General features: G+C 48.2%; 2 protein-coding genes across 2 annotated transcripts in view; one reads left to right on the forward strand and one right to left on the reverse strand.

The window, feature by feature from the left end:
• LOC146760296 (obscurin-like) overlaps window positions 1-27662 on the reverse strand; it is a 197721-nt gene that overhangs the window by 41923 nt on the left and 128136 nt on the right. The gene's annotated exons all lie outside the window — the stretch shown is intronic.
• LOC146760299 (uncharacterized) lies at window positions 18545-21341 on the forward strand. The gene is given in 2 exon segments (XM_085550758.1): window positions 18545-20952; window positions 20955-21341. Coding segments are annotated over 2 exon segments (2421 nt in total). The 5' UTR covers window positions 18545-18918.

A 27662-nucleotide genomic window follows, 5' to 3' on the forward strand; every position in this document is an offset into this window, starting at 1 on the left:
AGTCAGGCTGCCAGTCCCAGGCACCAGGTGCAGCACAAGCTCTGAGCCACTCTCATCTTGACAAGAGGAGTCCCATCTTCACCCTTGACCTCTCAAGCCCTCCTGTCTTTTCTTGAATAAAGTCACTCTCATGCTCAGTCATCGCCTCGACTGCATTCTGAGCCTTCATTCACAGGGATTGGGATGAATGCAACAAACAGCAAGGCAGCTCAGCTTGCAATGCTATGGCTGTGGGATTCGTGCAGGCAGAGCTCTGGGTTCCCATTTTGCCTGGCTTTGGGATGTCTGCAGCAAGATCTCTACCATTTTGTATGGGAGCAAATAATCTCTAGCATCCAGGTTGCTGCTCATGATAATCCCAGTCTTCCTGGCTGTCGCTTTGTGATACCTTTCAAAGCCTTCTGATACTCTTTGATGCCTTGGCTGCTCCCTAACACCTCTGTCCTCCTGCCATGTTGACTCATGTCTCCCACTTTGAAGCTGGCTTTGCAGATCATCTCCAGCCCTGTCATCATCACGCTGCAGCAGGAGGTGCTCACCTGGCCCAATGTCTGGCAGTACTGCTTGTTCTGCAGATGAGCAGCTGCCTCCTCATCTCTTCAGCTACAGTAGTTTTTCTCAGGGCAGTTAGATGCAGTCATGCTCCTCTGGATTTGGTGTGTTAAATCCATGCTGCATGGCAGCAGTCAGTGCAATACAAAGGTGTTCTGTGTGCCACAGCATTTCTCCAGGGGCTGCCAAAGGTAGAAGCACAACACAGCACCATCCTTCTGACAGTAATGTCTGTGAGTGTTAGACATGTGAGCACTGCATCATCCCCAGCGTGTCAGTGCTTTTCCACACCAACCTGACTCTCACACTCTGCACTGAATGTAACTCTGCTCTTGTGGAGACAAATGCTTTCTGTCACATCCTCCATCCCTGCAACCATTTGCCGGTAGGCAGCTCTTGCAGAAGAATCAAGCAGCAGAACCTTTTGCTCACCCTATAGCATGCAAATGCTATGAAAGCAGAAATAACCTGGCGTGCTCTGGGTCTGCAAGGCTGCACAGATGGGAGAGGTAGATTGTGGTTTTGCAGTGGAGGTTTCCAGTATTTTCAGTACATAGTGTAGGCCCTAACTGAATGTATAACCCTCTTGTAAAACAGCTGTATAAGTAGTTTTTGCACCAAGAAAGTTGCTGAACAGAGTTAAGTTCAGACTGGGGGCATTCTGACATGGGGAGACAAGCACAAGATAAATACACAGGGTGGGTAGAGCCCAGCACAGCACAGAATGAATGTACTGACTGTTGGAAACATTGCCCTTCTCTCTCCACAGAAAAGTACAAGGCAAACCTAAAAACAAGAGGTTGGTAATTGACCTTCTATGGAAATGAATCCTAGCCACAGTCTCGAGGAGTCTGTGAGCCTGAGATGCTCAACCAATGAGAGCCATGAGAGCATCACCTGCATTGGGTTTAGGGCACAGAACAGAATTGATTTCACTGACTGGTGTGCAGTTTCTCCCTTGCCAATAGGGGATGTGCGCGCAGTATTACAATAATGAATAAGCACTGCTGCTATCGCTGCCATCTTTGCCTAACTAGAAATCTTTGACTTTGAGAGTTTCTCACACAAGGGGAGAGGGTAAGAAAGTAAAGAGGCACAGAAAACAAAGGAAAACTGCTCTTCTTTATCTTATCTATAAAAATTGATAGAATTGATGCTGTTGTGCATTTATTTTTTAAATTTTATTTTTAATTTTTTGCCAGTGTCAGTTAGATTGTTTTAAAATATCTACACACCAAAATCTGACTACCAAGCAAATGTAATGGAAATGAAATGAAGGTGAGTTAGCGAGAAGCACAAGGCCATATTATATTAGGCTCTAGCAAATTTACAGGCAGTCACTGCACGAAGAGGTAGATCTGAGTTGCACATTATATGATTCCCACAAAGATTAATGAAATCTGAAGCTTTCAATTTTTTTTTTTATTATTCTTTTTTCATTTCATTTTTAAACAACTGAACCAGACCCCAACCCTCACAGGAGCTGTAAAGACAACAGCATTAACCCGCAATGTAACTCTAATCCTAACCCTTACCCTGATTCTAAAATAGTCTCTAACTCCAAATGTAACAACAAAAATGATGCTAGAAGTTTGTAGCAAAAGGAACCTTAACCCTGATCATAATCCAAAAAAAAAAAAATCATTATAGTAACAATAATCTTTACCTTAAGAGTAATATTAATCAGAGCCCAGATGATGCCTGCATCCAATCAGAAGCATGCTTTGTATTATTTAAGAGTTGTATTTTTTCCAATGAACTCTCTCTATTATCACGTTTATAAAGTAACAGAGTCTGTTCTTTTTCTCCTGACACTGTGCCTTACTCCTGACATCCCCTGGATATGACCCAGATAGGGCACCATCAAAGTAATGCTAATAGTAATGTCAATCCTAAGGGTATCTCTAGCCTCAGTGTTAATGGGACGCTAACAACAATCCCAACAGCCTTAAACATTCTGGTGGTGTGAAAGAAGTGCTGCCTTGCACATGCTGGGCAGTCCCATTGCCTGTTAAATGCAGGCGGCAGCGTAGAAACATGATGCCCGTGGTCAGAATGCCCTGTGGCAGATCCTGGCACCGGAGAACTGACCGGAGAACCATGAGAGAACTGACAACAAATCACGCGACATCAGAACCGACCCAGTGGTTATTTACAAGCCTTGGGAGACCCAGACAGGATCTCAGAGTGGTGAATGTAGGTACAGAAGTTGTTACTACTCTGTTTTCTTCTAAAAGCTGCTCAGCTGCTTTGCGTTTCAGACCATCCCTGGCTTCACTGTGTGCATCTGTCCAATTGATACCAGGTGTTTTTTCATCTAGGGAGTTGGGGGGGGGGGGGGGAGAGGGGAAACAGACATCAATTCAATTAATTACTCATTTATTTATTGACAGACATTCACGTTTGCTACGTTTGGAGAAGATTTATTTGTTTGCTGTGGTTTGATTTTTTCTTTTTTTCTTTTCCCACTCCTCCTTCCCCCCCCCCCCCCCTTTTTTTTTTAATCCATCTTTGTGTTCTTCCCCTATAATCAAAAGAGAACAGATCCCCAGGGTCTGGCCCGCAGACGTTCTTTCCGTGGTCTCTGCTGCCACCTGCTGGCCAATACACGGAACTGCCACTGTTGGGCGTTTGGTGCCGCAGGAAGCACAACGCAGATCTGAGTTCTGACCGGTCTACGCAGCAAATCCGCCAATCTTTATTGTGATAAGCCCTCCACATGGCATCGCGCATGCACTCGAACACGCAACAGGCATAGATTTCTCCTAACTCCTTGAGGAGCAGGCAAGCAGAACAACTGAGCGCACCACTGCTTGTGATTGGGCCACCCCCATCATAGAGATGTGTGTTAGATCTTTTACCCACCCCTGGACTGGCCTTGTTGTTTAACGATAACCTCTGAAATCTGAGCTACTGGATCTACCACCTGTAGTGTATAATAGGTAGCCAATAAATGCTTTTCAACTGTGATGTATCTTTATTCTGCTCCATGCCAAACCTGTGACCAAAACCTCATAGGGGTTCACAAAGAACTCTGGCTCTGCCAGAGCCCCCATCCAGACCCTTCTTGAGTTACATTCACATCTAGTTTGCCTGAAAAGGTTGGACTATAAATACTCAGTGCTTGGGCCTGTTTAACAGATATTTTTTCCTGATTATGCTGTCCATCGATCTTTTTAAACTGAACTCCTGCTCTAATCTGGTCTTTAAACATTTGTTGTCTCAAGACCCTAATGGGTCCAGACTGGATTACCTTAGGGGCTGGACGCCTAAGTCATGGCAGCAGATGGTTCTCTGACCTTTCCACCACCATTCAGAGCCTGCATCTGGCCATAGGCACTCTTGTCTCCCCATCAATTGGGCAGCCTGTTGTATTACAGCACCTGAGGGCCACTGGGGGGTTCAGTATGGATAACATAGACCCATACTGATGTAAAGGTGATGGCTGTAGGATGAGATCCCTCGTTCCTGATGAAAAATTTATTGACTGGGCTCTCAAAATCATCTTCATAGATTGCCTCTTTCATGCCTAATTCTCTAATATAATTTTGTTAGTCCTCCATAGAGGACCACAGGCTGATATTTAATGGTATGTCATTCTTATTTGGCCATGTTATATGACACACAGCCATAAATCATTCACTGATCAAATGGCTATCCTCATTATGTTGGACAGAGCATACAGTCTTTGCCTGAGGGCAGGGTGAGTAGTAATGGATGTCAGTTTTGAAATTTCCAGTCCATTCACCACAGCGCTTTCTGCCTCCATGTCCCATAACCAGAGCAGCTATGCTGGCATGCTCTCTTGGTTTCTGTCTAAACCACTGTACTATATCCATCAGTTCAGCTGCTGTATTATGGGCAGCAGGGTTTGGGGGGTTGGATACTGGTCAGGGCACTCCCACCAGCCTATCCTGCATTTTTTTTTTTTTTTTTTTTTCATTTTTTGGTTACAATCAGTCAGATCTCAAATAGATCTAGTCCAAAGGGAACCTCAAAATCTGACCTTTTAGTGCCTTCATTTACAGAGTCCATTTTATACAGATTCCCTTGTACAGGGTCCCCATGGTCTTCCAGAGAGATGTCCCTGATCTTCCATAGGAGAATGATTGAATTGGGTTTTTTCCCCATCAAAACTGCCACCTGTCTTTCCAGTTTTTCAACACTGTCATTCAATAGCTGATTTGCATCAGCCTGAGCCTCTTCAGTTATGTTCAGACAGCTCAAGGCCATCAGCAGTGGCCATGCCACCATGAACGCAGCTAACTGTCATTCTCAAGTTGTAAGTATGTCTTTGCTAAGACCATGGATATACTCAGTCAGGTGGGCCAGGGACTCATGGACCCTCCCTCCGTCCCACACAGGGCCCCATTTTTCAGTGACAGAAGCAATGCTGCATTTTGAGGATCCTAGGAATCCCAGGACATGCCCTGACAAAAGGTCATTCAAAACAGTAGTCTTTCCCCATCCAAACCACCCCATGATATTCACAGAATCACAGAATTGTAGGGGTTGGAAGGGACCTCCAGAGACCATTGAGTCCAGCCCCCCTGCCAAAGCAGGTTCCCTACACCACGTCGCACAGCTCGGCATCCAGGCAGGTCTTGAATATCTCCAGAGAAGGAGATTCCACAACCACCCTAGGCAGCCTGTTCCAGTGCTCTGTCACTCTCACCATAAAGAAGTTATTGCACACATTACTGCAGAACTTCCTATGGTCCAGTTTCTGTCTGTTTCCCCTTGTCCCGTCTCCACACACTGCTGAAAAGAGTCTGGCCTCACCACTTTGCCCCCCACACCTCAAATATTTATAGACCTGGATCAAGTCCCCTCTCAGCCTTCTTTTCTCAAGGCTAAACAGACCCAGTTCCCTAAGTCTCTCCTCATAGGGGAGATGCTCCAGGCCCTTCACCATCTTTGTGGCCCTCCGCTGGACTCTTTCCAAGAGATCCCTGTCTTTTTTTTACTGGGGAGCCCAGAACTGGACACAATATTCCAGATGAGGCCTCACCAGGGCAGAGTAGAGGGGGAGGATCACCTCCTTCGACCTGCTGGACACGCTCTTTTTAAGGCACCCCAGTATGCCATTGGCTTTTTTGGCTACAAGGGCACACTGCTGGCTCATGGTCAATCTGTCGTCCACCAGGACGCCCAGGTCCCTCTCGACCCACTTCACTATCCGCTCATCTATCCCATACTTCCTCAACTTTGGTATAAGTATGTCATGGGAGACTGTATCAGTTATAGAGGTTATAGAGTTCAATTCCTGTAGTCAATTTGGCGGCCCAGGTGGGACCAGCTCTGTTCGCTGCAGGACCAGCTGAGAGGGAGACACTTTTGGCGCACCCTGAGATTTCTCTGAAGGACTCCCTTCCTCACCTGATCACTGCAGGGACAGACAAGGACCACCCATAGGTGGACCAGGTATGTGTATGGTAAGTGGAGCCCATATGTCTTGAGGAGACATCCTACACAGTTTACAGCCATACGTGCTGCTCCCAGGGAGGTGAGCTCATGGCTTTGGTTGCCAGCTGGGGTAGGAAGACTCCTTGGGTGAGTTCCTATGAAAGGGAACTGTATGTCATATGAATGGAAACAAGAACAAATACTCTCTCCCAGGTAGTTGACAATAGGAGGGACCTAGGTTGGTCTCTCCTACGGGTATGGGATATAGTGGATAGCCTTTCAAATGGTAGCCTGGGTTCTCCAAGGTGTAATCATGGGGCTTATAGGTTGTATGTCCAAGATTATCATCTGCTTTAAGTGTTTGGTACCGTGTGTCAAGCTGACTCTGGGAAAAACCTTAAAGTTTGCAACTTGTTGTCCAGGGTATGAGTGTTATTAAGATTCCAGCAAGAAAACGTTGTCAGCATTGCGTAGTATGAATAAACCATGGTTTTTGATCTAAATGTCAGAGTGAGTGTGGTGTGAGTGAGACACAGAACAGCTGCAGGGTGTGTGCCGAGTCCCGATCCATGTTTCCTTCCTCCTGTGAGGGAAATGGCCAGACACGGACAAAGTGAAAGACTGTGTTGTCTGTCCACTCATAAGTACTTTCTGCTTGTATGTAAGAAGACGGGAGTTTGTACTCTGTAGATTAGTAAGATTGTCCTGAGGAGAGGTGTACATTCCACCCGACCAATGAGTGTCAACCCATTTATGTAATACTATGTACTGCTTGCGAGGAAGTGTGTGAGGGAGGTGGTTCAATCAGTGCTGGTTCTGTGGCACAGTGTTTATAACTGAAGAATACAGACTGTATTAAGGGAGTTTATGTGAACTGAAGAACTGTATTGTTTGATGGACTGTTTTGATGGTATAAGAAAGTGTAATTGTTAATGATATATGGAAGTATATTGAGGGAATGTGGAAGTGTATGTGAGCATAGAAATAGAGGGAGCATTTACAGAGGAAAAAGGGTTAAAGTGAGTTTACCTGCACTGACATGAGAGCAACGCCCTGAACCTCTGCCCTGTGAGCTGAGCAGAGAAGAGTGGAGACACAGTCCCCGTGTATCAGGTAGTGTTATTCTGCTTACCAAATGAATAGTTCACTACAGAAGAGGCAAATCTTCCCCTCTGCTGCATTTGTGGCATACTCTGGAGTTCAAGGCATTGCAAAGCTATGGCACATCTACTTTCTTTCAATGATGACACCTTAGTGTGCTCTGGGCTCTCATTTCAATTGCATCTAAAGAAGTCTAGGGTCATGCCAGCTGACAGGAAGCTGGCAAATGTTGTCTCATTGTAAGGAAGAGCAAGAAAGATGACATGGGCAATTATGGACCTGTCAGTCCAGGGCCTGGTAAAATTATGGAGAAAATGATGGTGGGAGTTATGGAAAAACAGCTGAAGGACAATTCTGTCATTGGTCGCAGTCAACACAAGTTTGTGAGGCAAAGGTCCTGTTTAATTTAAGCTCATTTTGTGACACAGTTGTCCGTTTAGTTGACCAAGGGAAGCCAGTTGATGTAATCCTTGAGGATTTCAGTGGAGATTTTGATACTGTTTCTCACAACAACCTTCTGGACAGAATGTTCTGCATATGGCTAGACAGAAACACAATGTGGTGGGTGAGCAGTTGGCCAGTAGGTCAGTCCCAAAGGATTATAGTCAGTGGGTTCCATCAGGCTGGTAGATGGTCACTGTCGTGGTCCCCAGGGTTCCATTTGGGGGCCACTTTCCTTTCATGTTTATGCAGATGACTTGTATGCAGGACTAGAAGACGTTCTGAGCAAGTTTGCTGTTGAGACCAGATGAGGAGGTGCTGTTGCCTCCACTGAGGGTGGAGAGGACTTGCAGAGAGATGTGGACAAGTCAGAGAAGTGGGTACCAGTTGGTACTAAGCACCAAGTGCATAAAGTATAACAAGAACAAGTGCCTGATTGTGCACCTGGGTAGGGGCAACGCTGGACATACACACTGACTGGATATGGGACACTGGAGAGTGGTCTCACTGAAAAGGATTGGGGGTCCTGGTCTGCATCAAATTGAATGTGAGTCAGCAGTGTGCCAAGGCAGCCAGGAAAGACAACAGTCCCCTGGAGTGCATGAAGCAACTTATTGCCAGCTGGGTGAGTGAAAGGATCATCCCTCTCTGCTCTGCATTGCTACTGCCTCACTATGTTCTGGGCACTACAGAACATAAAGGACATCAAACTCTGGGAGAATGTGCAAAGGAGGGAACTGAAACCGAGAGATCTGAAGTTCAGAGTTTCACAGGGATTGACTGCTGTTGCCTTGTGTAAGGTAACCTAAAGAACTACGTCCATCAGTGAGAATGTGCATCTGACGGCCCCATGACCAAGTTACACGCTGATCACACCAATATGGTGAGCTGTAAAATGGCGTTTAATGAACCGTGTGAGACCCTTATATAGGGCTCCAATTTCAGCCTCATACATATACATTACCGAGCACTGGGAGGCCTATCGCGTTACATCCCGTGAGTTCGTGCCGCCTAATACATCATTTCCCCCTCTCCATGCTCGATAAAGTATGCCCCGTTACATCCCGAACGCTAATCCTTAATCCTAATATAAAAATGTTAGTCTCTATAATTTAAACTTAATAAGTTATCTAAAAAGTGAGGTAGACAAGCTACAGAGGTAGGTAGTGCAATATCTAATAACATCAGTAGTTTTCTAATGATTATATCCAAGGCATCTTGGGTTTATACAGTTCCTTCTTCTCAAAGTTTATCATATACCCGTTGGTACTCCATTTTTTCGTTAAACATTCTTTCTATCATACGCTGTAAACAACCCTGGACACATTGAAACAAACAAGGTAAGCAAATCATTAAAGCTAAAAAGAATAAAATACCTATGATTAATACTTTGAGAAACTGCTTAAGCCATGGGCCCAGATTACCAAACAGTCCCTCCAACCAGCTTCCGAATGCATCATCTATTGCGATCTTCTTCGTGTGTTCTTGCATCCATTCCAACTTCCTATGTATCGAATCGCTGTGGTCGCTCAGATTGAAACAACACATCCCTTCATAGTCCTTGCACCCGTGCCCTTGAGCAAGCAGCAGAAAGTCAATTGCAGCTCTATTTTGAAGAACAGCGTGTCTGATGTTGTTAACGTCCATCAGGAGTTCCGACAGGACTGCTGTGGTGACATTAGCTTGCTTCACGGACCAGCATGCCAATCTCTCAATTTCTCTTAGGGCCTGGGCTGAAGCTACTCCCGGAGCTAAGACGGATGCAAAGATTCTAGCTGTGGGACCCCACAGCTGAACCTCATCACTACAATCCTGGTCCAATGTTTTTATTGACCTTTTCTGGCGTCGAGCTCGATCGATCTTTTTCATAACACTTATCATTGCAGTGTGATTGGGAGCCAACAAGGTCAGCTTTCCCAAATAACACGGCCCCCCAACTGGATTCTTTGGTATCCCTTGCCAAGCTCTATCCCCACATATCAAAAATATGTCCTTAGGAAGGGCCTTGGCTGTACCATTGCAGTTTATTCCTTCCCCAGCTAAAGGTTCTTTTCGAGAACAACAACCAGAACATGCCAGATCGTCAGGGCCCCAGTAGCATGAGAGATTATAGGTGGACCCGTTAGGATGACGTACCACATACTTCTGATTGTAAGAGAGCCACCTCCCACCCTGCTTTATGCATTGGTCTGCAAATCCATTCTTGGAGCCATCCCCGGAGCAGGGATGGGAGAATCCCTCCACCCTTTCAGCTGAGAAACCACAATATGCCCCTGACAAGCTATATATGTCAAATTGAATGGGGTTAAGTAAAGTAAAGGGTTCCGACCCAGTTGTTCCCGAGAATGGTGCCCCATTCCCGAGTAGGCCTTCCCATACCCTGCGATTGGACAGTTGACCCGGTGTCCTAAAACCCGAAAAATACAAACATCTAACCGGGCGTTCCCACTTTTGAGAGTTCTTATTCCATGTTACGTTACCAACCGATTGGGATCCAAGAAGCTGCAACTCTGGTGGATCCCAGGGCAAGGAGGTGTTCAAGGATCTAATAAAACATGCAGACATTCTGGCCCAGTCAGTGAATTTAGACTCAAATGCTTTCATAAAGAAAACTTTGTCCACTGCATCTCTCTTGCAGTTGTTCTTATGCACATATCCGTTAAACTCCTTTGGGTCCCACCTGGGTACACCTATAAGGCATGTTCTAAACGGTGATGTGGCTGACTGCAGGCTAAGGCAGAAATCTTTCTGCCCAGTTCGATTAGACCATGTAACCCAAATATTTTCTGGTTGTGATGTTAAGTGAGTACCCTCTCCCCCGGTAATGAATGCAATTACACAAAGACACACAGCAAGTGATACAACAGATGTCCTTCTCGTTGGTACTAGCAGCAGTTCTTTATCTGTTCTTTTTCCTTTTTCTGAAGAGTCACTTTTATGAGCCTTTTGCTTCAGGCAATCCTTTATAACAGAAGTCAGCGCTTCCTTAGGCAGTTCCGATCCTTCTACTGCCCGTATCAATCGATTGGCAAACTCAGAGAATGACTCTGAGGGACCCTGCATAATCTCTGACCACGGGGCTACAGGCTCTGCTTTTCTTATAAAGTGTATAAAAGCAGAGGTAGCCACCCCCGTGGTGGCAAGCAGCTCTCCTGGGCGGAGGTCCCTAAGCTGCCTCTCTGCAGATCCAGCCAAATCCGCAGATGAACCTGAAAGCCTCATTAAATCAGTTTTTGGATCTCCCTCCTTCCCATTTGCTGGATGCTGTGGATCGCGCGCAGCCTGTGCTAAAACAGCTTTGAGTTGTATTATCCACTCCTCCTTCCACACAGTAAACTGTACTGGTTCGAGGGCTACTCTCATAAGGCTTTCAATATCATATGGGAGTAGGGGACCTGGGGCTACGAGAGCCTCAAAGGCACTCATTGTCATCGGGGATCTCAATCCCTTTTTGTCAATCGCCTCTATAAACCGAGCAACTGCTTTTGCTTCCAAAGGTACCCAAACCGGTCCCTCCTGTTTGACTACAATTGGGAACACCGCCCAGTCCCGCTCCTTGAGCCCCACCTCTCGCATTGTATCGCAAATGTCAGTCCAATCAGTGGGCTTACGCGATATCTCTCGCTCCTCCCACTTCTCCCCCCTCCTCCGGGGAACCACGACCGACTGGGTGGGGACAGGCAATTCCTTCCGTTCCTCCCCTTTCTCCTCCCCCTTCGCGGGAGACGAAACCGACGGGGTGAAGGCAGACAGTACCTTTTGTTCCTCCCCTTTCTCCTCCCCCTCCTCGGGAGGCGAAACCAAAGGGGTAGGGGCAGGCAGTACCTTTCGTTCCTCCCCTTTCGGGGAATGAGGTCCCTCCTCCGGGGACGGGTCTAGGGGTGGCTTAACGCCTCCACGGCGCGCCTCCCCCCATGACTCTCCCTCCCTCGGACAGGACCCACCCCCCTCAGGTGAACGAAAGCTCTGCAAACAGGGGTATAGGCGGGGATAATATGGCGGCGCCTCCCCAGATGAGGCAACTTCCGCCATCCCTTCCGGAGTTGTTTTGGGCGCCGCCATGGCCATTGTGAAAACGGCCGGCGTGGTCGGCGCCATCTTGGGTACGGAGTCGCCGCAAGGGAGCGGTTCCTCCGCACCCTCCGGGACCCCAGACGTCCCGGAACCCACCCCAAAAACCCCATTCGCGACTGCCTGGATCTTTTTCTCCTCCTTAGCCGCTTTAAGCGCACCCAGGACCAAAACCCAGGTTTTTAACTCCTCCGCCTTATAATCGTTTGTTGCTCTTAGGAGCAGGGCAGCGGTGAAAGATTCCCACCGCTCCGAATCGAGCAAATTACAAGGGGAGGGTGAAAGCTCCGCTTCCTGCAAAAAAGTAATAACGGCAACAATCTCCTTCTTAGAAGGAGCATTCCTACCGCAGTGGGTTTTACAAACCCGTAATAGTACCTTTGTGACGGAATCCATGTTTTTTCTGGTGCTCGACACCGTACGTCCTCGCACCCTTTGTATATATACCCGGGCCCAAAGTCCCACGGTCTTCCACGGTCTTACCGCAGGATAATCAGTAGCTGCAGTCAATATATCGCCCCTCCGGCGCTTCCACGGGATCTAACCGTAGGATTCGCGTCCGTCTCGCGGTTAGCCGTCGCACACTCACTCTCAGGACGTCCTCACACGGGGCACCAATTGTTGCCTTGTGTAAGGTAACCTAAAGAACTACGTCCATCATTGAGAATGTGCATCTGACGGCCCCATGACCAAGTTACACGCTGATCACACCAATATGGTGAGCTGTAAAATGGCGTTTAATGAACCGTGTGAGACCCTTATATAGGGCTCCAATTTCAGCCTCATACATATACATTACCGAGCACGGGGAGGCCTATCGCGTTACATCCCGTGAGTTCATGCCGCCTAATACATCAGACTGCTTGTTCACACTGGGCCCTTCTCACATCCCACATCCTGCAATGAAACATAGGTCTCATATGGGACATGAACCTCACAGCGTCCTTGCACCACATGTAGAGCCTGGGATCTTCTGTCCCCATGTCTTTCATTTAACATTATATAGACCTCCAACCCATTGCCCCAGGAAATGCCAGGAGCCAACATGAGATACAGGATCTCTCTACCACTGGTCTTGCAATCAGGGCTTGACCTGTCTGCTTCGTAAGGCAAAGGAGAGGTTTCTTAGCATGCCAGTGCCTTTGCCTGCCTTTAGTCATGGCTTCCAATTATCTTCTCTAACAAGTCCCTTGGGAAGCTTGCTTGGTAATGGCCCTCACTGGGCCCATTAATACTCCAAGAAACTTCACTGTTACTTCTGACTTTGTCTTGTTGAGCACTTTGTGCAAACTTCTCTCTGCACTGGAGGCTGATGAACTCAGCATCAAATGCGCCCTGGGACAATTATAACCTAAAGAATCTCCTGTGCCTTATGCCATCTTGTTATCTTCTTCAGGTTATCAGAACTTGTTCAGCAAAAAGGAGGGATATCTGGAGAGAGCTTAAAGAGAAAGAATCCATTATAAATTTATTGTCTCTTTATTTATAGCTGGGTTTAAAGCAGCACTGTGCAACTGATACCAATCCAGGATGTCCCAATGAGTTCTGTACTGTTACTATGTTGACAAAAAAACTGCTTTGCACCAACTCCCACTGGCTTTCCTCAGAGAACCATCTGCACATGGAAAAGGAAAGATTTCTCTTTTTTATCTGGCCTGCAAATGGAAGGAAAGGTGATGCAATTGAATGAACAGTAAAACACAGTGATCAACTGCATGCCATGTTCAAGCGGCATCTATTGAAGTTTGTCTTTCATATGGAATATTTTTAAAAGAAATGATTTATTCTGAGGTAGGATAGGATAGATTGAATCACAGTGAAGGAGTTGACAACAGAGGCCATCAGACTCTGAGAGATGGAGCAAATTCCAGTAATCTTCCTGGGATAGATCAGCCAGGTAGTTGAGAGGTATCAACTTAAAATTGATCAGGACTTGTGAGTATTTCACACATTGAGACGGGTTAACACATTCTCACTGATTCTCAGACTTTGGGGAGATGGAACAAATTCCAGTAATCCCCCTGAAAGTCAGAAATCAGACAGATAATTGGGAGGTATCTGACTGAACAAAGAGCAAGGGATGGAGAAATCTGGAGGGCAGTGGGAGTAGTGTGTGCCCAAATGGCCTGCTGAAAACATGCCCTTAACCATGGCCATTTCTTTAGGAGAGCTGAAAAAACTTGGAGGATGAGACACATCAAATAGGCAGCAGGGAAGAGTAGTGCTGGGCACCGGGCTATAGTCACAGGGCATTGGCACTGGCACCGCTGTCTGTGTCTCTGAATCTGAAGGCATTTGTGTCCAGCGAACACAGTTCTGGAAAACATTGTAGTTTCAGTAAAAGAAAAAAGACATCAAATCACCTCAAAGATTCATATTTACAACTTAAAATGGAACAAGACTCATGAGAATTTTTCATGTTGAGAAGGGTTAACACAATTTCAATTATTTCCATCTTTGTTTTCAATTATTTGTTTCAGTTTTATTGACATTTATGATCAACTATTAAGCTTACAGCCTCAAAATAAATAAAAAGAGATACATTTGCATCTTGCACGTGGCCTGATGCCCCTTTCACCTTCGCAGTTCCCACAAGTCCTTCCATGACAGAAAGTATGAGATCCAGCAGAGCACCTCTCCTCTTTGGTTCCTCCATGACTTGGTCAAGAAGCTGCCATCTGTGCTCTCCATGGATCTGCTGGATGCCACATGCCCTGCTGTGCTGTCCCTGCTGCAGATACTGGAGTGACAAAGGCCACCAAATGGGACAAGGGACAGACAACATCAGATTCCCATCTGTCTGCAGAGGGCACCTTCCATTTTCTCTCCCTGATCAGGAAGACAGGAAAAGACACTGATGGTCTCCTCTGTTTGCCATTTCCATTAGCTCTGACCTGTCTGCTCTTCCATCCCCAGGCAGAGCTCAGTGCACTCTCACAGAGGGCATTCACCCTTCTTTATCTCCTCGCCCATCCATCCTAAAGACTCGGTATCCCCCTTGTGCTACAGTGCAGTTGTGGAAGCCATTAAACTGTGTCACCATGGTCCAAACAGGAGCTCAGGACTGCAGCTCTATCAAGATTTCTAGCTTCTTGTGTGTTGGTGTTTGCATTAGTGCAAAAGCACAGAAGTAAACATCCTAATTGGAAAGCATCACTGGACATAGCCTGACTGGATAGCTAATCTATGGTATCAGTGTGCAGAAGGTGGCACACAAACATTAGACCGATCGTGGGTCTTGGAGGTGACGTAGCAGCACGGACACACCATGGGCATGGCTTTCCTGAAGGCCCTGTGCTGCACTTGCAGCTGTGAGTGAATTCACCAGACAGCCGGTGCTATCCCCTCTCTGGCCCTCGGCTGATGCCCAGGAAGGTGGTGTCTATCTCAGGGATTTCCCACACGGTTTACAAGCACTGGCACACATCAGGAGCAGCCCAGGCACCTTGGGCATCACCCAGTGTCTGTGTGTGAGCAGCTGCCTCCCAGCTGAAGGTCCGAGGACTCAGAGCAGGAGCTCACATGCAGGCAACTCCTTGTGCACTTCTGAACTGAACCAGAGGAATCCCAGCTCCTGTGGGTGTGTAGGGAGCTGAATCCCATTTCAGCTCCAGGATTTCTGTCAAGGGATGAGACTCCTGCACTGCCTCAGCTGGATCACTGCTCTGCACAGGGAAAGTCCAAACCTTGCCTTCCTTGTCTGGTTGCCCTTATTGTTTCATCAAATGAACTCTGGGAGCACTCCCCATATGTCTCCAATCAGTCACTGACCACTGGACATGTGGTGGTTAATTGAGCGAATTTCAAAGCACAGTCATGATGCTGTTGTCTTTCAGGAGCTGTTGGCCATGAGGACCCAGGGACATGTCAGGGGAGACAAGTCGGAAAGATAAAAATGACATAATCTGCTGCTTGCCTGTCCAGGCTCCTGGGACACAGGGAGCTCATAAAAGTGTGCAGGGCTGCAGAGAGACAGCTGTGCCCAGGAGCAGCTCTTGTGCACAGCACAGCCTGCAGGTGACAGAAGGAGAGGAGAGAAACTGGAGAGAGCTTGCAGGATGTGTATGGTGTGAGCAGGCTGCATGCTCTCTGCAGGAGCATTGCTCACAGACCATGACAGGGTAAGTCTCACTGCAGACCATGAGCTGCTTTTCATAGAGGGTTAACTTAATTTGGGATATCCCATAGCAGATCTGGATGCAGGCAGTGCATGTTTCTTTACTGTGGAAAAAGCCTTCTGCTCCAGCTGAGGGCTTCCATACTGCAGTATGAAATCACAGCCCTGAGGGCTGCATGTCCCAGCACGGCTGCAGGCTGTGCAGCCGGGGCTGCAGGCGGGTGCCCAGGGCTGTCCTGCAGAGCAGGGTCCCTGCTGTGCCCCAGGGGCTGTGTGCCGGGTATGGGACTCTGCCGCCTGCCAGGCTCAGCACTCAGCCTGCCCGGGGAGCTGCCCAGGGCGCTGCGGGGAGACGTGTGGGGGGAAGGAGCCCCCCGGCAGGGCTTGTGCTGCCACAGCTGCTGCCTGGGGCAGGGGATCACAACTCCACTGCACAACTGAATGTTTCTGAGGGCACTTTGCAAGAGGAGAGCCAAGGCAGGGGGTTTCCATTTCCTGTTCTGAGGCAAAGAGGTTTGGAGTCAGAAATCTAAAAGGGGCAATAAGAGTTCTGAGAATTTTTCATCAATCAATTGCTTGTTTTGTGAACACTCACACATGATGTGCTTTCAGTCTCCCCTTTCTCGAAGGATGGAATTATCATCATTTTCTGTAGGCATGAATAATTCACTTATCCTACAAACAGGCAGCATTTTCTAACTGAAACTGAATGCCACAGAAGCTGGGGTAAAGGGCTCTAAGAGCACTTGGGGTAAAGATATGAGACATGAAACAGATGAAAATATCCAGGGAGAAGGCATAAGAAAATAAAAGGAAGGTTAGAGCTCCATATGCTGCTTCTGCTTAAGGAATGCTGAAATACATGAAATTAAATGCAAGTAATGGTGCTAAATGTACACTGTTGTAAGAGAATAAAAACATTTCATATTATAGCAGGAGGAGTGTGTCTGAGAATGGTCTGGACTTGTCATTATCTTCTGCACTCTGAGCAGGACTCCAAGCCCAACAACAGCAGATGCCCAACAGCAGCTCCATCAGCGAGTTCCTCCTGCTGCCGTTGGCAGACACGCGGCAGCTGCAGCTCCTGCACTTCTGGCTCTTCCTGGGCATCTACCTGGCTGCCCTCCTGGGCAACGGCCTCATCAGCACAGCCGTAGCCTGCGACCGCCGCCTGCACACCCCCATGTACTTCTTCCTCCTCAACCTGGCCCTCCTCGACCTGGGCTGCATCTCCATCACTCTCCCCAAAGCCATGGCCAACGCCCTCTGGGACACCAGGGCCATCTCCTACACAGGATGTGCTGCACAGCTCTTTTTCTTTTCCTTCTTCCTCTCAGCAGAGTATTCCCTTCTCACCATCATGTCCTATGACCGCTACGTTGCCATCTGCAAGCCCCTGCACTACGGGACCTTGATGGACAGCAGAGCTTGTGCCACCATGGCAGCAGCTGCCTGGGGCACTGGGGTTCTCTATTCCCTGCTGCACACTGCCAGTACGTTTTCACTGCCTCTCTGCCAAGGCAATGTTGTCAACCAGTTTTTCTGTGAAATCCCACAGATCCTCAAGCTCTCCTGCTCTGGCTCCTACCTCATGGAATTTGTATTTCTCTTTTTTGGTGTCAGTTTAGGCTTTGGTTGCTTTGTTTTCATAGTTGTGTCCTATGTGCAGATCTTCATGGCTGTGCTGAGGATGCCCTCTGAGCAGGGACGGCACAAAGCCTTCTCCATGTGCCTCCCTCACCTGGCTGTGGTCTCCCTGTTTCTCAGCACTGGTGCTTTTGCCTACCTGAAGCCCCCATCCATTTCCTCCCCACTCCTGGATCTGACAGTGGCACTTCTGTATGCAGTGGTTCCTCCAACACTAAACCCTATTATCTACAGCATGAGGAACAGGGAGATCAAGCACGCTTTCAGGAAGGTGTTGCAATAAGCACTATTCCAGCTACAATAAAATGCACAACTTCCTCAATAGGATTCCCAGTGGTGGTTCTTTATGTTTTATGCATCTTTGTCTGTTTGATTATGTGAGATATAGGAATGTGCAAAAAAAAAATGTTATTGAACTTATAAATAAAAATGTATTTAAATTCTTTCCTACCTACTATCCATTTTCTCACTCCAAGAACTCATGTAAACATGGAACCAGATTCCCTGAATATGTTATAAGATACCTAAAAAGCTTTCAAAATAGACTTACTTAGATTTTCTTTCTTCCTACTTTGCCTGGATTTGGGGAGGTACAGCCACAGACAGCAGCACAAAGTGCTCTTTTCATTCATGTGCTCTTACCAGTGCTGCAGTGCTCTTGAGTCCTCTCATTTGTGCAGTCCTGAAGGTCTTGTGTGTCTCACAACAGTCCTGTTGCCTCTACAGCAGCAATCCAGGGCTACAGTCAGTAGCCGGCAATATGAACAGGTCTGACAGAGCTGGTCTCCTTGCTGGCACTGCCATAACAAGAGGGCCCCTTTAGAGCAGGACCAGAGAACTGGAGGGAGGCCTCTTCCAAAGCTGGTGTAAGGAATATACCTCAGGAGCTGCTCCCTGAGAAAACCTTGAGATCTTCAGGTGCTCTTCACTGTGTGACCAGATCAGATTGAATAGTCCCAAGGAGATCCGTAAGCATCTCAAGGCAGTGCTGTGGTTTAAGGTTTATGGGTTGAGACAAAAAGAAAAGGATAATAATTATGACAAATGTATTTATACATATTGTTGTATTAGGCGAAATACGGGGATGTTATCGGGCTGTGACGTGACAGGCCCTTCCCCATATTCTGGAAGAATCTTGCTACGTGTAATACAGTAGGCGTAGACGAAGTGGACAAAGGTTATATAAGGTCGTGTGTGCTTCAATAAATCGCCATTTTACCACGCTACCACCTTGGTGTCACTTGGTAATTGGTCTAACTACTGCTTCAGTTGGAGGCGAGAGATCGTAAAGCCATTAACGATCATAAAGCCTTCAAATGGTGACCCCGACGTGATTCGTCACGATTAGGTGTGATTAGGGACTTTTGGAGCAAGGTAGTTGTCTGCTAAACGGCAGCAGGATCCCACTGCGGTAGCGAATCCTCTCGTCGCGGAGTAGTGGAAGCCCAGGGTCGAAGAGGAGTGGCCATCACTCTTCGACAGGTGGGAGAGCGAGCTCGGAATCTCGGAATCTCGGGGACCCCCAGGAACCTTCGGGGAAGCGCCAGGGAGCGGCCAGGAGAACTACGTTCGGCCGGGGCGACATGGAAGCCGTTATCAAGGTAATTCTTCACGCTTGCAAACTTCACTGTGGGAAACAGGCTCCTTCCAAAAAGGAGGTAACAGCAGTTCTTTCGCTGCTGGAAAAGGAAGGGCTTTTAACAAACCCGTCTGATTTATACAATCCTGGCAGATGGGATGGAATTACGGCCGCACTATCTCAAAGGTCGCTGGCCACTCGAAAAGTATCAGAATTCAAAGTATGGGGACTTATCTTGGAGGCGCTGAAAGCAGCACGGGAGGAGAAGCTAGCAAACCAACGTGCTAGAGACATTCTGGGTTTGGAGACGGGGGGAGGCCGGGGGGGGAGTCTTGACTCTCTTACAGATTCAGTGCAAGGCAAGATGGCGCCGGCTCCCCCGAACACACCTGTTCCTTCGCCTGAGACGGACATTCCAGAAGGCAGCCCTGAACAGGAGGACACCCCGCCTCCGCCCCCCTATCCTAATTCCTCGTATCCTTCATTGGACGCCTACAGGGATGAAGGGGGAGGGAAGCCCCTCGAGGAATGCGATGTTGCTACTGTACCTGATAAGAACAAGGACAAGGGAGAGAGAAAGGGGGGAGGCATGGTGGTGCCACCAGAGCTGAAAGGAGGAGGTGTGGTCCCACCAGAGCTGAAAGGGGGAGGTGTGGTGTCACCAAGGAAAAGTGTAAGGAGGGGTGGTACTTCTTCGTTGTCGGGTCCCGCCTGTTGCTGTGCGTATGCCGAGAAAGGGGGGGATTGTGCCAACCCATGTGATAGTGAAGGTGAATGTGGGTGTGATGATTTCATGTGGCCCGCCCAAGGGGCTGGCCAAGCCGCCCAAGGTGCCACCCAAGGGGGATGTGGTCCTGCGTGGGCCGCCCAGGGGGCCGCCCAAGGGGGATGTGGCCCCACGGCACCCGTACCGTGGAGCCCACCCACTTTCACTGATTGGGCCCAGACAAGGGAGGACCTCCAGACAGCCGACCCGGAAACAACAGCTTTTGCCCTCCCGATAATAGTGAAACAGGATGGTCCGGCTTGGACCCCTCTGGATTCCAAGGCGATTACTCGCCTTGCAGAGTTAGTTAAGAACAAGGGCTTGCGTTCTCCGGTAACTATGTCAGCAATTGAGGCTCTCATGGCCTCGAGTCTCCTGCCGTACGATGTGGTCAGTCTCATGAGGGTGATTCTTGAGCCCGTGCAGTACACGCTGTGGTATGATGAATGGAATAGATTGCTTCAGGCTGTTGTCGCTGAGGCAGCTCGTAATAACAATCATCCGGCTAATGCGCATACAGGTCAGGGCCGTGGAGCTAGGGTTGAAAGAACTACTCTCTTGCGCCTTCAGGGACTAGCAGATGGTATGGTGGGGTCCCCGGAGGATCAAGCAAGAGGGCTGAGAGAGGGGGAGTTAGCTGCGCTTACAAAGGCAGCCTTTCAGGCTCTGCTGACAGCGGCTAAAGTTGCGGAGCCTGTGCTCCCGTGGTCCGACATCAAACAGGAGCCTTCTGAGTCATTTTCTGATTTTGCAAATCGCTTGATTCGTGCCATTGAAGGGTCTGACCTCCCGAAGGGAGTCCAGCCTTTGGTTGTGATAGACTGTCTCAAGCAAAAGTCGCTCCCGGACGTTCAGCAGATAATTAGGGCAGCTCCTGGAACTTTGAACACCCCAGGGGAGATTATCAAATATGTGCTAGATCATCAGAAAAATACTCCCTCCAATAATGATGGCTTGGCAACTGCCGTGCAGGGAATGGCTGCCGAAGTCAGCTCTGCGATTAAATCTGCAGTGATGATGGCAGCTCGCACCGGGGATGAGAAGAGAAAAGGTCCGTGTTTCAAGTGTGGGCAGCATGGTCATTTTAAAGCACAATGCCCCAAGAAAGCTGGGCAGAGCAAGCCGCAAGGAAAACGTTGTCAGTTGTGCAATGGGGTTGGACATGTTGCGCGTCACTGTCGAAAATTTGAGGTTTTGCCGCAGGGAAACTGGAACGGGAGGGTGCCAGCGGCCCAGGGCCCCTTCCCGCTTCATTAAAATGGGCCAAGCGTGTTGACCACACGGTGGCGCTGACCATGGATCTAGGTGATAGGCCATTGGTGAGGGTCATGATGACGTTGGACCCTGGAGTGCCTACACTAGGTCCTAGGACGGTGTACCTTACAGCTTTGTTGGACTCTGGTGCAGATGTTACTGTTATTGCAGAGCGCGATTGGCCATTCCAGTGGCCAAAGGTTGCAACATCAAAGGTCCTGATAGGGGTGGGGGGTGAAATGACCACCTCTGTGTCGGATGCGGAAGTGGGAATTTCAATCATCAATCGAGATGGCTCAATAGAAAAAACTGTTTTCATCACCCCCAATATAGCTCCGATCAGGGGATCTCTGCTAGGCAGAGATCTTCTTCTTCTCATTGGGTTACGGCTGACAAATTTATCCTAAGGGCCACTGTCCACCACTTGGCGCTGCAGCATGCGATTCCGCTGCGTTGGAAACAGGATACATCTCCTGTTTGGGTGGATCAGTGGCCCATTCCTGCTAAAAAATTGGCAGCGCTCATACAGCTTGTTTCCAGAGAACTTGCACTAGGCCATATAGAGTCATCGCTTAGCAATTGGAACACGCCCATCTTTGTCATTCAGAAGGCCTCTGGATCGTTTCGGCTGCTCCACGATCTCCGAGCAGTCAATTCACAGATCATCCCCTTTGGTCCTGTCCAGCAAGGGGGACCTCTGTTGTCAGCAGTCCCACAGGGATGGCCTCTGATGGTCATTGATCTAAAGGATTGTTTCTTCTCTATCCCATTGGCTAAACAGGATAGGGAAGCCTTTGCATTCACAGTACCGGTTGTAAATAATCGAGAGCCAGCTCAGAGGTACCAGTGGAAGGTTCTTCCGCAAGGTATGGTCTGTTCACCTACGATCTGTCAACTTGTGGTGAGCAGAGTCATAGAACTAGTGAGAAAGGCACTGCCAGGATGCCAAATCGCCCATTACATGGATGATTTGCTGCTTGTTGCACCTGATGATGCTCAGTTGAAAACGCTGGAGGGGCAGATCGTCCGCACCCTCATCTCTGCAGGGTTTGTGATCTCTCAGGAAAAGATCCAGAGAGAACCAGGGATTGAATTCCTGGGCTATAAATTTGGATCTTCCACAGTAATCGCGGAGGGGCTGGAGATTAAGCCTCAAATTACAAACTTATGGGATGTGCAGAAGTTGGTGGGGGCACTGCAATGGGTGAGGAATGCCATTGGCATCCCTCCGCGCCTCATGAAACCTTTCTATGATCAACTGAAGGGATCAGTCCCACAAGAGGAGAGGCATTGGAATCCAGAGATGGAGTCAGCCTGGCAGGAGATACTGTCAGCCTGCTCCACCAATGCCCTTGCCAGGTGGGAACCTGATCGCCCGTTGGAGGCTGCGGTCACTAGGTGCCAGCATGGTTCAGCTGCAGTGATTGGGCATGCTTTGAACTCTCGGCCACGCCCACTGTCATGGTTATTTTCTGCTCAGCCGGTGAGAGCATTTACCACATGGCTAGAACAGCTGTCATATTTGCTGCGAAAGGCTCGCCTCACTGCGATCAGAGCTTTCGGGAAGGACTTGGAAGTCATCTATTTACCAGGAGCTTTTCGAAATGTGCAACCTCTGCCAGATGAGGTGTCATTGGCTGTTTATGACTTCAGCGGAAAGTTTTGCTATTCAGACTCACTGCCAATTTTCGAACTGGCAAAACCCCTCCAGATATCATTGCGACACAGGGTCCTGGACACCCCTGTGAACGGTCCTACAGTCTTCACTGATGCTTCGTCATCAACGGGCCAGGGGGTGGCTGTGTGGCAAACAGTTGAGGGTGGCTGGAGTTACAAGATGATAACAGACAAGACAGCAAGTGTTCAGATGCTCGAGGCTAGGGCTATGGCAGTGGCACTACATCTTTGGCCCACGAAGCCTTGCAATGCTGTCACGGATTCTGTGTTCGTGGCAAAAATGCTGCTACGGATGGGAAAGGAAGGGCAACCGAGTACAGCAGCTGCAGCCCTGTTAGAGGATGCTTTAGCTATCAGGGTTGCACCCGTTGCCATCCTTCATGTTCGTAGCCACTCTGAGGTGCCAGGTTTCTTTACAGCAGGAAACGACATGGCTGATCGGATAGCAGGGAACCAGGTGTGCACTTTGCAGGAAGCTCGTGATCTTCATTCAGCACTTCACATAGGGGCCAAGGCACTGGCTCGAGCCTGTTCTATCCCGATTACAGTCGCTAGGGAGGTAGTGCAAACCTGCCCTCACTGTAATTCTGCGCCAGCTTTAGGAGCGGGGGTTAATCCTCGTGGTCTCGCTCCATTAGACGTCTGGCAAAGAGACTTCACAATGGAACCACGGATGGCCCCACGACAGTGGCTGGCTGTGACTATTGACACGTCCTCTACCGTCATTGTAGCCACACAACATGGTCGTGTCAGTTCTACAGCAGCACAACACCATTGGGCCACGGCTATAGCAGTTTTGGGAATGCCGCGCCACATAAAAACAGACAATGGTTCTTGCTTTATTTCGCGTTCGTCCAAAGATTGGTTAGCTCGCTGGAATATCACACACACCACAGGCATTCCGGGAAATTCGCAGGGCCAAGCTATCGTCGAAAGGGCTAACCGCCTCCTCAAGGAAAAGATTCGTGTCCTTGGGGAGGGGGAAGGCTATTCGGGAAAGATCCCAGTATCACAACAAGGGGAAATCTTGGCCCGCGCACTGTATGCACTAAATCACTTTGAGCGAGGAGAAAATTCCAGGACCCCCACCCAGAAACATTGGCGGCCAAGAATCATTGAAGAAGGCCCGCCAGTAAAGATCAAGGTGGATAATGGGTCCTGGGAGTCGGGATGGTCCATACTAGTCTGGGGAAGGGGGTACGCAGCAGTAAAATGCAAAGGCACAGGAGACATACGTTGGGTGCCATCGAGAAAAATTAAGCCAGAGGTTGGTGGTGAAAAAGAAAATGTCAGGGAAATAACAAGAGCTGAGTATCCTCTTCCAGGACCTCTTGATCGGCCGCCCAAGGAATCCTGAACTGGTGGAGCGCAGAAGAAGATCTTTCATCTGGATACCGAAGAAATTCTTGAGACTCAAGAACCCAAAGGACCCAGAGAAACAACCCCTGCTGCCAACGAGAGACACCATTTTGATGCTGCTATGTCTTTTGTCTTTATGTTGGTCGCTGGTGGGGGGTATTCACTTGATCCAACAACCTGGGAATCTGTGGGTTACTTGGGCGAAACAAACAGGCAGGACGGATTTCTGTCTTAGCCTGCAATCAACTACCTCGCCATTTCAAACATGTTTAATTGGGATTCCTATATGGGGGAACTCCTCTGAGTTTCAGGGATACGTAAGATCATATAATCCCATACAAGATCCATGCAGAGAATTCTATGCACTAACAGCTATTAACATCACACGTAGAGATTTAGGGAATGACACTGTAATCCTTGCCAGCAAAAGGATAGCATGTGTTGTTTGTACACTGAATGTCACTCTTCCTTGGGATCCCCAAGAGCTGCAGATATTGGGGTCTCAACAGGTACCTAACGATACATGGGATAAAGAGGGAGGCTATTGGTGGTCTCCTGGATGTATTGGCTTTGCAAGATTTAACCACGAGAGGAGCCGTTCAAATATTTTAGATCTTCTCACACCTCAAGGTCCTTATTGGAATGCACGGAAAAATAGATCAGATCCATTCACTACCGTCTATCCACACAATACAGAGCTATTTACCTGGGAAGGGTCATATTGTGGCTTCCTTCCAAACACATCCACACCTAGGGAAAATAGTAGTTATTGTCTGCCTGAACATTGGGTGAGTAACCCTGGTGTCATTAATGTGTCGAGGCCTGATGGTTCTCAACGGGGAATAAATTGTAATCTCAGCAGCAAGTATGCAAAAGGCTGCTGTTTTGAACCCAGAGCAAAAGAACAGGGGCTAGAAAAATACATCTGGAACAACTCCACTGCGAAAGCACTGCCACCGGGTATATTCTTGATTTGTGGTGACCGTGCATGGCAAGGTATACCATCAAATGCAGTGGGAGGACCTTGTTATTTGGGACGGTTAACCATCTTGTCCCCACGAGCCCTCGACTGGGTGCGCCTGACCAGAAACATGACGAAATCTCGGAAGAGACGGAGCATTCACACACTGGCATCGGACTGTGGTGACAAAGTTCAACTTTGGGGACCAACAGCAAGGATTTTTGCATCTATTTTTGCACCAGGAGCAGCTGCAGCGCAGGCGCTAAAAGAGATAGAGAGACTCGCTTGCTGGTCCGTGAAACAGGCTAACATGACTTCCACACTGCTGAGTGAGCTACTTGAAGACACTGACAGTATTAGACATGCTATGCTTCAAAACAGAGCAGCAATTGATTTCTTGCTTCTCACACAGGGTCATGGTTGTAAAGACTTTGATGGGATGTGTTGTTTTAACTTGAGTGATCATAGTGAGTCATTGCACAAGAAGTTGGAGTGGTTAAAAGATCACACCAAGAAGATTGGCATCCAAGATGATCCTTTTGGTAACTGGTTGGAGAGTTGGTTTGGTGGTATTGCACCATGGTTCAAGCAATTGCTTAAGGTAGTGCTGATAGGGCTTCTCATATTCCTCGCATTTATGGCTTGTGTGCCGTGTGTGTTTCAATGCTTGCTAGGCTGCCTGCAACGCATGGCTGAAAGAATGGTTAATACGCAAATAGAGTATCATAAGATGCAAGATAGGCTTTAAGGTGAGATTTAGGTGTTAAGATTTAAAGAGAAGTTTACACAATATAAATCTATAAGCTTATAGACCTATAAATGTGTGACCTTGTATATATGTGTGAAATCTGCAAACTCTATAGAAGCAGGAGGTGAAGAGGCTGAAGAAGAGGAGGAAGGTGCTAAGGAAGAATCAGAAGAAGGCAAAGAAGGTGAAGAGGAAAATGGAGAGATATTGTTGCGTATTGTAACGGGTTAAGCCTTTTAAGCATGGGGAGGGGGAAATGTTGTATTAGGCGAAATACGGGGATGTTATCGGGCTGTGACGTGACAGGCCCTTCCCCATATTCTGGAAGAATCTTGCTACGTGTAATACAGTAGGCGTAGACGAAGTGGACAAAGGTTATATAAGGTCGTGTGTGCTTCAATAAATCGCCATTTTACCACGCTACCACCTTGGTGTCACTTGGTAATTGGTCTAACTACTGCTTCAGTTGGAGGCGAGAGATCGTAAAGCCATTAACGATCATAAAGCCTTCAACATATATAATATATTTAGTGTATTTTCACACATATACAACATATGCAGTTGCAAACATATATGAACTAATCCCTATGCGCATCTGTCTGCAAGTCCAGGATTAGTTGCAGGGGTTTTAACAGCCACAGGGTTCACTGTAGGAGCTGAAGTGGCTGTTGGGCTGTTGCAGGAGTTGAAGTGACCTCAGAGTTCATTGCCAGAGCTGGAACCACCACAGGACCTGTGACTATGTTGGAGCAGCCACTGGGCTCATTGGAAGAGTTGGAGCCACCGCAGGGCTGTACTTCCTCCCTTGGGAGGAATTTGTACCATTTTCTTATTACCATACTTGGAACAGCTACAGGACCCGTAGCAGGAGTAACTGCAGAGCTCATTATGAGGGGTGGAGTCACAGAGGGATCTGCCCAGAGCTTGGAGCAACTGCAGGACGTGTAGCAAAACCTTGGAGCTGCTGCAGGGTCTGTGCCAGGAGTTGCAGAGGCTGCAGCACTGTCAGCAGATCCAGCTCTCTGGATCTGGCACACTGCAGTCATTTGTGCCTCTTGGGGGTTACCAGTGCAACAGCAGACCTGCCCCCAATATTCTACCAGTTTATCAGGATCCTGCAGTTGCTCGGAGATGAAGTTCCAAAGCCCTGGGGGTGCCCACCGCTCCAGGCAGCTGCCCAGACCGTCCCACACCCTCTGCCATGCAGAGCCTTCTCACCTTGGGGCAGATCTCTCACTGATATTCCTGAATAATTGTTTAACCTCAATCATAGATTCATAGAATCACCAAGGTTGGAAAAGGCCTAAAAGATCATCCAGTCCAACCGTTCACCTATTACCTATAGCTCCCACTAAACCATGTCCCTCAATGCAATATCCAGTACACCCCCGGACTCACAGAGGCGACAATGTAAATTGTGTAATTCCTAATCATATGGACAATATTACTTCCAAAACCCAAAGATGACCGCAGAGCTGAATGTGCACAAAACTTCACTTTGTCAGCTGCCAATTTTATCGTGGTACAAACTGAGGTCAAACAGCATAGCAAAATAAATACCCTAATGCAGCATCCAAGCACCAAGTAAGGAGCTGTGCAGTGAAGCTTCATGAGAAGACTCAACAAGCTCCACACATAGGGAGCACATCCACACATATCAGCACCATGGCCTGCACTTCTCCAGCTCCCACAAAGCCCTGTCCGCTCTGGACAGATGTGCTGCTATCTCAACCCTTGGAGCCTCACATCAGGCACCAAAATGACAGTGGTTGTTGAACCCAACATGTGGCTCAGCAGCACACAGTGCTTTGTGCACTGCCCCATTCCCAGTGGGATGGGGATGAGAACTGGGAAAAAGAGTACAACTTCTGGGATGTAACAAAGCAATTTACTAAGAGAGATAAAAGAAGAGGAGTAATAGTTATCACTATATATCCGTTGATATGGAATTGTATGTAACAACTGATGCACAAGCACTTGCTC

The sequence above is a fragment of the Coturnix japonica genome, chromosome 6 (assembly GCF_054131305.1).
Source record: "Coturnix japonica strain WE chromosome 6, WE-NBRP24, whole genome shotgun sequence".
Lineage (NCBI taxonomy): Eukaryota > Metazoa > Chordata > Aves > Galliformes > Phasianidae > Coturnix > Coturnix japonica.